The 12,130-nt window shown below is 47.7% G+C and overlaps 1 protein-coding gene and 1 long non-coding RNA gene across 4 annotated transcripts in view; one reads left to right on the top strand and one right to left on the bottom strand.

The window, feature by feature from the left end:
• LRRC9 (leucine rich repeat containing 9) overlaps positions 1–12,130 on the bottom strand; it is a 73,382-nt gene that overhangs the window by 20,641 nt on the left and 40,611 nt on the right. For all 3 annotated transcript variants that reach the window (XM_079982410.1, XM_079982408.1, XM_079982409.1), the window contains 5 exons: positions 10,484–10,609; positions 8,788–8,919; positions 5,495–5,672; positions 1,791–2,011; positions 821–943 (listed from right to left, as the gene is read on the bottom strand). In XM_079982410.1, the coding sequence (XP_079838536.1) occupies positions 821–943; positions 1,791–2,011; positions 5,495–5,672; positions 8,788–8,919; positions 10,484–10,609 (780 nt within the window). The remainder of the gene's footprint in view (positions 1–820; positions 944–1,790; positions 2,012–5,494; positions 5,673–8,787; positions 8,920–10,483; positions 10,610–12,130) is intronic.
• The window catches only part of LOC307208869, a 288,717-nt gene that overhangs the window by 264,445 nt on the left and 12,142 nt on the right, over positions 1–12,130 (top strand). The window lies entirely within an intron of this gene.

The raw sequence follows: 12,130 nt of genomic DNA, 5'->3' as shown, positions 1-12,130 counted from the left end.
CCCATGCTTTTCAACATTTACATGCAGCTGCTGGGAGAGATCATCAGGGGGTTTGTGCTGGGTGTCCATCAATATGCGGATGATACCCAGCTCTACCTCTCAAACCAGAACCAGTGAAGGCGGTGAAGGTCCTGTGTGAGTGTCTGGAGGCGGTTGGAGGATGGATGGCGGCTAACAGATTGAGGTTGAATCCTGACAAGACAGAAGTATTGTTTTGGGGGGACAGGAGACGGGCAGATGTGGAGGACTCCCTGGTCCTGAATGGGATAACTGCCCCTGAAGGACCAGGTGCGCAGCCTGGGAGTCATTTTGGACTCACAGCTGTCCATGGAGGCGCAGGTCAATTCTGTGTCCAGGGCAGCTGTCTACCAGCTCCATCTGGTACACAGGCTGAGACCCTACCTGCCCACAGACTGTCTCGCCAGAGTCCATATAACACCGGTCTTGAAAGACCTACACTGGCTCCCAGTATGTTTCCGAGCACAATTCAAAGTGTTGGTGCTGATCTTGAAAGGCCTAAACGGCCTCGGTCCAGTATACCTGAAGAAGTGTCTCCACCCCCATCGCTCTGCCCAGACACTGAGGTCCAGTGCCAAGGGCTTTCTGACGGTTCCCTCACTGCAAGAAGCTCAACAATTTTTAGGGTGTCCTGGTTTTTCCTTTTCGAAATATGGCAACCCTACATTCGCCCCAAGGGCTCAATAGTCAACAAAGCACAATATTCAACACTGATTGTATTCTCTGCTTGGGGCTGGCTGCCTTCTTTGTTTATAAGACATACAAGTTTTATACATATCCTTTATGTAGAAACGGAGCTCACCACTGCAGTGCCGTCCAAGGCTTTCAGAGATGGGATATGGAAAATTACAAAGAGGCGGTAGTTATCCTGCTTCCAAACGATCAGGTTTCCATACATGTCCAGGATGACCAGATTGTTTAGACCCTGGAAAAGGAGGCTGGTGTTATCAAGCGTCTGGTTCTCCCACTTTCCACCATTCCATTGTGTGAACCCTACCAGTAAGGGGTTGGATGCTCCAAGCTTAGACCGCATGGCTTAAGCAAGCCATCTTTGTGTTTCTATACAGTTTAGAAACTAAGTCTTACTGCCTGTTTTCTTACTGCTGTATGGAAAAGCACATGAATCTGACCTTTGAAGAGTCTGTAAGTAAACCACTTTTAACCTACAAAATGTGTGATTTCTTTCTACGTTAAGGGAAGTAAGGGGAACTTTGGAAGCAACTTAGAAGGGGATATCTTCATCGGTGTAACAGCTTATATTTCCACGCATTACTTTGCTGTATATTTTGTGATTTTAAATCTCTACTGGGCCTCTCTCACCAAAGAGCACTTGCCCCAAACCTGGATCTAGGCATACGGAGAATTCTATTTTTATAACAGTACCATATTTTATATTTAACCAAATACCAAAATCAAGAATTTCAAAGAATAGCTGTGTTTCCACTCGAGGGGGAACGGACTCAGTGGTTCACAATCCTTTCCCTTTGGCATGACGCTACACACTCACAAGAGTTTCATTCAGGTAGGTAGCCGTGTTGGTCTGACGTAGTCGAAATATATAAAAAAATTGTCCAGTAGCACCTTAGAGACCAACTTAATTTGTTGTTGGTATGAGCTTTCATGTGCATGCACACTTTTTGAGATACACTGAGTCACCAGACCCTTATATATAGTGGGAGGGTGGGGTGGGTTTTTCTTAGGAGGGTAGTAGGAGATGGGTGATTGACTTTCATTCACGCTTTTAAAGTGGCAATGTCCCCCCCCCCCTTTACCTTCAACTGATATATTTCTTGGTTGGAGGAAACGTAGTTGTTGCTTATGTAGAGTTCAATGAGCGCATAGGCTTTCTGCAAGCCCGCCAACGAAGTGATCCGGTTGTTTTCCAGAGAGAGATAATGGAGGTGAGACAAGTTATCAAAAACATTCCTCTCCAGGCTGGTGAGGTGATTGTTGTTGGCGCTCAACCTCATGAGTTTGCAGAGCTTCGAAATGCCTGGGGAAGGGGAAGAAAGAACGTTTCTGGCGAGAGCTGTGACACAAGGGAACGAGCTTTCTCCGTGGCTGCTTCCATATTGTGGAACTCCCTCCCTTAAAAACAACAACAACAACAGTGATGAAGCCCAAGTCCTTCCTGTTCAGACAGGTCTTTGAAAACTGAAGTGCCGATCACCGGGCTACCGTCAAGGTGAACTATCTTAACTGCTGGTTCTAAATGTAAAGGTAAAGGGACCCCTGACCATTAGGTCCAGTCGTGACCGACTCTGGGGTTGTGGCTCTCATCTCGCTTTATTGGCCGAGGGAGCCGGCGTACAGCTTCCGGGTCATGTGGCCAGCAGGACTAAGCCGCTTCTGGCAAACCAGAGCAGCACACGGAAACGCCGTTTACCTTCCCGCCAGAGCGGTACCTATTTACCTACTTGCACTTTGGAGTGCTTTCTTTTTTAAAATAATAATAATAATAATAATTTTTATTAACAGGTCAATCACATCACATTATCCGAATCATATTAGTTCCAAATTATACAGCCGAATTTTAAATTTTGTTGGGGGTACCCATATATCAAGCTCCGGACGAGTCCAAACATCACTTATATTGCTGCATTAATTAAACAGTTCTATCCAGTTCAATCCAGATAGTCCTTTATTACTTTCTTCATCTTCTTGTTGTTATCGTATATTCCTTTCTTTGCGATCTCTGATAATTTTCACAAGCAGATTGGAAACAGACATGCTCTGTGTGGGTTTTGTACTCTCCAAAGATCATATTGCTCAGGGACAGCCGCTGTTCCTCGCTTCCATAAAAAAAAAAAAATTAATCTTCGGTATGTCCTTTACTTTTCTCAGACTTGCCCAGTATATCAGGAGGCTCTGTCAGGTCAAAATTACATTCCAGCAATCCTTCTCATTCCAATGGTCCTGATTCTCCTCCCCCTGTCCTTCTTTCTCCGGCAAGCCTGTCTTGGCAAGACGCCATTTTTTGACTGCGTCATAGAATTTTCCTCCGTTCTCATTGTTTACCAATCCTTTCTTTAGCTATAATCCATCCCACACAGTTTTTAACTTCCTGCTTGTGATTAGTAAAACGCAACCATCTTGTTTCTTTCTGGGGTGAAGGGTTATTAATATCACATAGTACAAAGAAAAAAGGTTCCCCCCCCCCCTTCATTCCAAACATACAGTCTCTTAATGGTGATTCATCAGAAGATTTACTTATCCATCCGTCACTCCGGTCACAGAGATCCATTAATCAGCAGTCTTATCTTTCGAGCGTTACTTGATGTATGTGCTTCAGCTTCATTCCAATCGTATGTTTCCAATTATAATTCTGAGCTGAAGCTAACCAGCACGCGCTGATTGGAATCGGCGTCAGGAAGAGCTGACCGCATCGAGGGCTCGTGCCAAGTGACCGGCACCCCCAGACCTCGGATATGGGGGTGCATTGTGGACACCGCTGGCAAGGCAGCCCCCCCATCTCCTTGGGGGGGTAGGAAGACTGCATACTTCCCATAGCAGCCTCTTAATTACCTCGTATGGGTCAGAGAGATGTTATTGTCGGCCATCTTCCAATGCGCCACCTGGTGGCCCCCCGCACTTTGGAGTGCTTTCAAACTGCTAGGTTGGCAGGAGCAGGGACTGAGCAACGGGAGCTCACCCTGTCGCGGGGATTCAAACCGCTGACCTTCTGATCTGCAAGTCCTAGGCTCTGTGGTTTAACCCACAGCGCCATCCACAACAACAACAGTTGTTCAGACAGGTCTTTGAAAACCGAAGTGCCAATCACCGGGCTTCCGTCAAGGCGAACTATCTTAACTGCTGGTTCTAAATGTATTTTGGTGTATTTTAACTCTTCCTAGAAATGTGGAGTCAGAAGGTGTCCCATGAGTCATCTAGACCAGTGTTTCCCAACCTTGTGCCTCCAGCTGTTTTTGAATTACAACTCCCATCATCCCTGATTAGCAAGACCAGTGGCAAGGGATGATGGGAATTGTAGTCCAAAAACAGCTGGAGGCACAAGGTTGGGAAACACTGATCTAGACCAACCCGCTGCAAGGCAAGAATCTCAACTAACCAGAAATATTGCTCTTAACCAGTTTTTCACTATTACTTTGCATTTGAGAACAATGTTTTGTAGACATTGGAAGCCACCTTGAATCCTGGCTTGGGGAAAAGGCGGTACAGTTGTACCTCGGAAGCCGAACGCCTTGCGAGATTAACCTTTTGGCTCCCGAATGCTGCAAACCCGGAAGTGATTGTTCCGGTTGGCGAATGTTCTTTGGAAACTAAACGTCTGTCATGGCTTCCGTGGCTTTCGATTGGCTGCAGGAGCTTCTGCGCATAGATAGAGTGCTTCTGCGCATGCATGTGGCATGATACAGTGCTTCTGCACACACGCGGGGTGAAACCTGGAAGTATACACTTCTGGGTTTGCTGCATCTGTATCCTAAAAAACACAACCGGAGACTGACGTAACAAGAGGTACGACTGTACTGTTAAAACGGAAAGAGGTCAAACCATCGCAAGAGGTGCTGAAATTTTGGGAGGTTGGATAGTTGCAATGGAATGGTCTTGGTGGTGGGGTGCACATTTTTATTCTTATTTATATATGATTATTACTTTGACAAAGTAAAATAATAATAGTAATAATAATAATAATAATGATTATGATGATGTATGGAAGTGAGAGCTGGACCATAAAAAAGGCTGATTACCGAAGAATTGATGCTTTTGAATTATGGTGCTGGAGGAGACTCTTGAGAGTCCCACGGACTGCAAAAAGATCCAACCTATCCATTCTGGAGGAAATCAGCCCTGAGGCCTCACTGGAAGGACAGATCCTGAAGCTGAGGCTCCAGTACTTTGGCCACCTCATGAGAAGACCCTGGAAAAGACCCTGATGCTGGGAAAGATGGAGGGCACAAGGAGAAGGGGACGGCAGAGGACGAGATGGTTGGACAGTGTTCTCGAAGCTACCAGCATGAGTTTGACCAAACCGTGGGAGGCAGTGGAAGACAGGAGTGCCTGGGGTGCTCTGGTCCATGGGGTCATGAAGAGTCGGACACGACTAAACAACTAAACAACAACAACAATAATAATAAACAAACAACTGTTGTTGAGACACTTCATTCCGAATCTGCGAGAAAGAGACAGAGGATGGTTACGGGTGGCTGTCCTGCCCACCCTCTAACTTAAATCCTGGCTACACCCATGGACCCAGAAACAGTTCAGAAGCCAGTGCCATCGTGTATCAAGGGCCCTGAACTGAAAGCGTTCTGCACCAGCTGCCCTTTCTAAGCGCCGCTTCTCCAAGGCGGACGATCATGTGACGCCCGTCTCCTCCACGAAATGGCAAAGCTCTTGCAAAAGCTGCTGCTGTGCAGAAGTACACCTGGCCCTGGCCTCCTCCCTGGGAGCAGAGCCAAGTCCAGGAACGCCCAAAGCTGTGGATATTCAGAACGGAGCATGCAAAATACCTTACCCTCGAGGGTTGTGATGCAGTTTCCATCTACCGTGAGCTCCTCCAGATTTTGGCAAGTATCCAGCCCTTCTATTTTAGTGAGGTTGTTGTTGCTAAAGGATGCCCACCGCAAATTCTCCAGTTTGTCCAAGCCACTGATTCTGCTGAGATGCTGCCCGTCAAGGTCTAACACCGTGATCTGTTAGGGCGGGGAGGGGGGAGAGAGGAGAAAACACAATCATAACTGTATAACTCTGCTGAATCAATGAATTCGGGATTCTAGGTATGAGAGTCATCAGTGCACATGATGTTTGGTGCACAGCCTATCCTACACTGAACGACAGACAGGAGCATATTTTATCTCATTGAATTTCACTGAGTCTTTTCTTCTTGTATAAAGCTACTAACAACTGTAATAAATAATAATACAGTGGTTCCTCTGGTTGCGAACAGGATCCGTTCCGGAGGCCCGTTTGCAACAAAAGCAGAACGCAACTGCGCAGCTGCGGGTTGCGATTCGTCACTTCTGCGCATGCGCGTGATATCATTTTGCGCATCTGCGCATGCGGCGAAACCCGGAAGTAACCCTTTCCGGTACTTCTGGGTCGCCGTGGGACACAACCTGAAAACACTCAACCTGAAGCGAACTCAACACGAGGTACGACTGTAGTGATAATAATAATCACTATTTCTATAGTTCAGTTTCTGTGAGTGTGTGTGCACATTGAGCGCTGCATTTTAACAATATGTACAGAGGCTAATACCTGCCTAAATTCCGACTGATCGCCAACATTTTAAAATTTCTTATTGACACTTTAAAAAAGGATAAACCACAAAACGCAGTTCTGCTGTGCTGAATCGTATCTCATTACTTGCTTTCATCCTCACAATAACGTGGGAATCTAGCTTCCCAGGATTTCCATTTTACAGAGGTGGAGACAGAGGTAGTGAGACAGTGGTTTTCAAAGGATTCTCCAGTGGGCAGGTAACTGAGGTGTGTTCTGGACCCATCTTTCTGAAACCCAGTAACTACCTCCCCGAGAACCCCCAGAGGTTTCTCTTTTCGCCTCTTGTTGCAATGCATATATGTTTTCAGCAAAAATGCGTCCTTCCCCCGATACGAATCACCTTTGGCACCGATGTCACCCAGTGTAATGTTGACACCATGGGCTGAAACGTCCGCCTCTCTTGGCAGCCTCTGTGAATGCGCTTCCCTTAATGTACAAAGAGCAGAACGCTATGCTCATCTGCCCAAATGTGTTCTCCTCTAGCTATGCTATGCGCCGCGCAACAAATCAAACTGACAGAGGAGCTTTTAACCTTTTCTACATGGCAAATTAACATGATTCTGGATGATGGGCCACAACACAGACTGTGACAGGTCAGGTTGCCTGAGGATCTGATCTCCCTGGACTGCCTTGTCCAATGGCCTTATTTTGTGGAGCGGACTACGAACGGTGGGTGGTCATTGAGGAGGGAGAATGAGAACTGTGCCCCCGTGCACTATGCTTAAAGGAGCTGGACGTGAGGTTTCTCCAGAGAGCTTGGGAAATGGTTGCCTATCAGTCAGCTTGATGGGCCGTTAGCCTGACTGATCAGAGGAAGGCGGCTCCATTATAACCACAAACTGCTTACTCTGAGATGGAGCCACGGAAGGGATTTTGGAACCGTCTGCTTTTATCTTACCTGTCGAACGCAAACTTTTCCGTTCCACCTGCTTCGTTCCAAAAATTCATTCCCAGTTCCCCCCACCCTTATTCAGAATAGGTGTTTCCACGAGCCACTAGGTAAGATAATGACCCAATAAAATTCCAAAAAAGTAGCAGCTAACTGCACACTTATTTAATTAATGCTAGTTTATTTACCATATTTTTCGCTCCATAAGACGGCACATTTTTCCTCCTAAAAAGTAAGGGGAAATTTGAGTGCGTCTTATGGAGTGAATGGCGCTGCGCAGAAAAGGAGAGCTACGCAGCGCCCCTTCAGCGAAGTGGGAGGAGGAACGGAGCCCCTTCTGTTCCTCCTCCTGCTTCGCTGAAGGGGCGCTGCACAACTCTCCCTCTATGCGCAGCGCCTGTCCTGAAAGCCGAAGGAGGAACAGAAGGGTCTCCTTCTGTTCCTTCTCCAGCTTCGCTGAAGGGGTGCTGCGCAGTTCTCCCTCTCAGAGAGGGAGAACTGCACAGCACCCCTTCAGTGACGCGTCTGTCCTGGCTTCTGCCTTAGCCGTGCACAGCCTCTTCGGGCAGGGGGAGCCTTTTTTTATTATTTAAATAGTATTTATTCAAATTTTAAAGATTACAAAGAGAAAAAATAAAAAAACAAAAAAGGAGAAAAAGACATAAGAAATACAAACAATTAAAAAAACCAGATCAAACCTTTACATAGCTTTCTTTCCTTTGCTTATTTCCTTGACCTCCTCACACCTCCCTTTTTTTGTATTCTAGTTCAATTAGATGTTTCAGCAAATCCTTTCCAGCTTTGTTTTTATCCTAATAATTTATCTTAATATACTGTAGTTCTCGTCTTTCACCAATTAAAAAATCAAATTTTACCTAATCATTTATATCATTTCTGCTAAAACCACATTACTTCATTCCAACAACCTTCTAACATTCCTTAATTTTGCAATGTTTCTGTAGATAAACTTTAAATTTCCTCCAATCTTCCTCCACCGACTCTTCTCCCTGGTCTCGGATTCTGCCAGTCATTTCCGCCAGTTCCATATAGTCCATCAACTTCATCTGCCATTCTTCCTGGGTGGGTAAATCTTGTGTCTTCCAATATGGGCAGGGGGAGCCTTCATCCCACCGCCCTCAAGAGGCTTGGCGCGGTTATCTCAGAAGCCAGAACAGCCACACAGTATCCCAGAAGCCAGATCCCTCTTGCTGTTATGGCTTCTAGGAATCAGAATAATTTTTTCTTGTTTTCCTCCTCCCAAAACTAGGTGTGCCTTATGGTCTGGTGCGTCTTTTGGAGCGAAAAATACGGTAATTCAACAAAACTTTATGAACTTGATGCAGTGATGCCAGGCTTCCAAAGGCTGACAGTTGTCTACACCTCTAGCACCCCCCTAAACCTGGGGGTGCAGTACTGCCCACTCTGGGAGCCACAGCGTTAAAGAGACCCAGCTATCTTTTTCTCCTATGGAGTGAAGGAGAATCTGGTTCTAAGAGGCTTCTGCGGGAGAGTCCTCTAGAGTTAGAGAATGGCAATGGGGGTGGCGCAGCAAGCCCCAGAAGTGGTGGACCCGCTCACAAAATTTCAGGAGATCTGATTTTACGAGCACGTGGTATTTGATAAGGTTTTCCCCTTACCCGAGAAGGCCAGTTGTTCTGAAACACGTCCACTCTGTTCTTGCTAATCTGGGTCAGGATCACGGCCTGAGGAAGGATGCTCAGTATGCGAAGCCTGTCTTGGTCCGTCCGAGAATTCTCCACCAGAGACGCCTGGAGGAACGAAACCACCAGAATGAAGGCAAACAGCAAACGAACGTGCAGCGACGTAACCCAATCAAATCACCCTCGGAGACATTTTTAAAGCAAATGTGTGTGAGAGTGGGGATTTCCTGCCCTCTCCCAACCTTGCGAGAGCAGGCTCATTCCGCTCATTTCTGGGTAGGCCAAGCATACTTTCGTTTTTCTAAAAAGCTTGCAAGGTGGATGAAGAAACTCACTGCTGGAGAGACCATCAGCTTAACAGAAAACTAACTCTGCCTACCTCCAGTGGTAGGGAGCCTGTGGCTCTCCCAGCTGTCACTGGACTGCAACTCCCATCATCCCTCGCTATTGGCCCATGCTGGCTGGGACTGATGGGAGATGGGGTCCATTAGCATGCAGAGGCTTCCCTTGAGACTGACCCAGAAACTCCAGCGGGTGCAGAATGCCGCAGCAAGATTCCTTATGGTGTCCTCGCCGCGGGATCACATTAACCCGGTGCTATACCAGCTGCACTGGCTCCCGGTGGAGTACAGGATCAGGTATAAGGTGCTGGTTTTAACCTTTAAAGCCCTATACGGCCTAGGACCCTTGTACCTATGGGACCGCCTTTCCTGGGTCTGCAGCTCAGAGTATGGGGTGATTGTGGAAATCCTGGTGGACATACGTACAGGACCCAAATGGATCTCCTGCTGCATATCCTTCGCGCATTCCCTCTTGGGAATGCCCACCAAACAAAGTCTGGTCAGAATTGAGTAGACACTTCCAGACTTAACGCTAAATCCTGGCAAATGAGCCGCGCTAGCCACTAGAGGGCCTTGAAAATTTGTGTCCCGGGCTTCTTTTACTCGTCTACCCATGTACTGTCTGAAACTCAAAGGGCACATGCGTTGTCAAGCGTGAAATATATTGGCATTATTCCCAGTTCTGCTACCCCACTCAGGGCCGTCTTTACCCGGGGGTGCAAGGGGTGTGGGGAACCCGGATGCCAAATTCTGGGGGGGCGCCAGGCTCCTGCCGCTGAAGCCGCCTAAGCTCTTAACTATCTACCTGTTATGAAATAATAAATAATTTTGATGAAGCAAGAAAAACAAAATGCATATATATCTAGGTATTACTGAAATGTATACCTACTGTTTCACTAAAGGACTTTCAACTTTGTGCACTCATTTACCAAGCATGTGCTGTGCCAGCGGTGGCGCTTGTCATTCACAACAGCACCGTGCACATGAAATTTGGGGGTGCTGGGCGCATCTTTGCACCCTGGCGGCACATAGGCTAAAGACAGCGCTGACCCCACTACGCCTTGCTCCCCTCCCTCCAAAGGTTTTCCCATGAGGAGATGCCCCACTTGGGCCGAGAACTCTTTTTAATGTTGTACTTTAATCTAGTTTTTAAGTTGTATTTTAATCAATTGTTTTTAAGTTGTATTTTAATCAATTGTTTTTATACCTGGTGTTAGACGCCCTGAGCCCGGTCTTGGCCGGGGAGGGCAGGGTATAAATAAAATTTATTATTATTATTTATTATTCCTTGCTGCTGCCTTAAATGATTAAACAAACCCGGGCTGTCTAACCTGCGTGATTTTCGAGTCTGCCATGAACTGGATGGCAGCTGCCGCCTCATCCTCAGTGATCAGAAGTCCGTCAAGGTGAGTCAGAGCCCTCAGCTGGCCAATCACACTCAAGCGTACAGAGGCTGGCTGGGGGGGGGGGGGGAGAGAAAAACAAGAGTGGGATGACTTTGGACGGAAGCATTCAGTGGTGCGGGATGTATCTTCACTGAAGCAGTCAAGTACAACATTTTCCTGTTGCCTAGAGTGGACACACAGGGGAATGTGGCTCCAGCCAGGGAGGACTTCCGCCATACCTGTTATGGAGCCACCTCTCCTTGTGATTGACCAGGTAGATGGGTGTGGGCCTAGCAGACCCAGTAAAAGAGCTAGCCATGCCGCCATCTCCCCTTCTTCCATTTTCTCCTTTCAAGCTTCTCTCTTTGTGATGGCCTGGGAATTGGATTCAGAGGCTGAACTTGAGGAATCCCAGCCTGCACAGGAGTCCCCACCTCCAGGACTGGCTGAGTCGGGGCTGGGACTTGAACCTGAAGGGCCCTCACCTGTGCTGGATCCTCAGGTGCAGGCATCAGCCGAGTCTGCTCTGGCTCCTGAGGGGATGGAGGACCCATTGCCTGCAGGTGCTCCACTCTCAGCCCCGTCAGGGGAAGCTGAGGTTGCCTCTGGGTCCGGGGACCCTCCAGCCTCTCCTGAGCTGCAGAGGCTCAGGGCAGAGAGGTGGAGGGAACTAAGTTCCCGCAGGAGGAGTGCTCGCCTCCAGGCCAGGAGAGGCGAGTCACCTGTGGACTGGGGCCGCCCTATGCCTTGGGGCAGATAAAAGCCAGCCAGCCCCAGTCCCAGGTTGCAGGAGCAACATTGTTGGCAACCTGTTCCTGCCTGCACCCTGTCCTGCTCTTCTGCCAGAGTTCCTGTCCTCACCCGACTCCCTGCCTTGGACCCAGCTTCAGCCTTGACGGACAGCCTCCATACCGCACCCTTGACCTTGGACTGGACTCGGACCATGCCGCACGGTAACCCCCCGGGACCAGCCCACTCTTGGACCTCCTCTTCTGGCTCTTAGCCAGCACATGGCTCATCCTTACAGAGGATGGAAGCCACAAGGAAGAAAGTCTGAGGCCCAGCTCAGACTTCTTTTCTCTACAAATGTAACTGTAAGCACAAGATAAAGCCTGCCTTCAGACTACTGCTGTGAACTGAATGTAAGGAAACTTTACTCTTACTTTTAAACAAGACTGTCGTGCTATTATTATTTGAAGAGGGAAATAAAAGGGGAAACTTACCAAGAACAATCCAGTCTGGACAAGCCAGATTGGATTGCTTAATTTAAACGATTCTAACGAATCCATCAACTCGCTTGCCGTAATGTGCAAAGGAATGTGCTCCTCTGCTGGCTCACTAGCCTGAGTGAGGAGGGATAATATTTAATCCATGTATCCTCTCCTACTTGCTTCAACATTCCCACGGGTGGTGGCTCCTACCACAAAGTGCAAGTTCTCCCAGGCCCTGCATTGGTCACATTTCACGGAAAGCTTAAGAACATTTGTGTTTACCAAGGCGTAGGGATGGAGGAAATATGCGACGCCGTTTGCATTTTATTGAGAAGCTACCAGATTTAGTCCTGCCTTATGGCTATACAGTGGTGCCTCGCAA

Source organism: Podarcis cretensis, assembly GCF_951804945.1.
Source record: "Podarcis cretensis genome assembly, chromosome: 1".
Taxonomy (NCBI): domain Eukaryota; kingdom Metazoa; phylum Chordata; class Lepidosauria; order Squamata; family Lacertidae; genus Podarcis; species Podarcis cretensis.
Note: the sequence above shows the minus strand (reverse complement) of the source record. Positions and strands in the feature narration are given on the sequence as shown.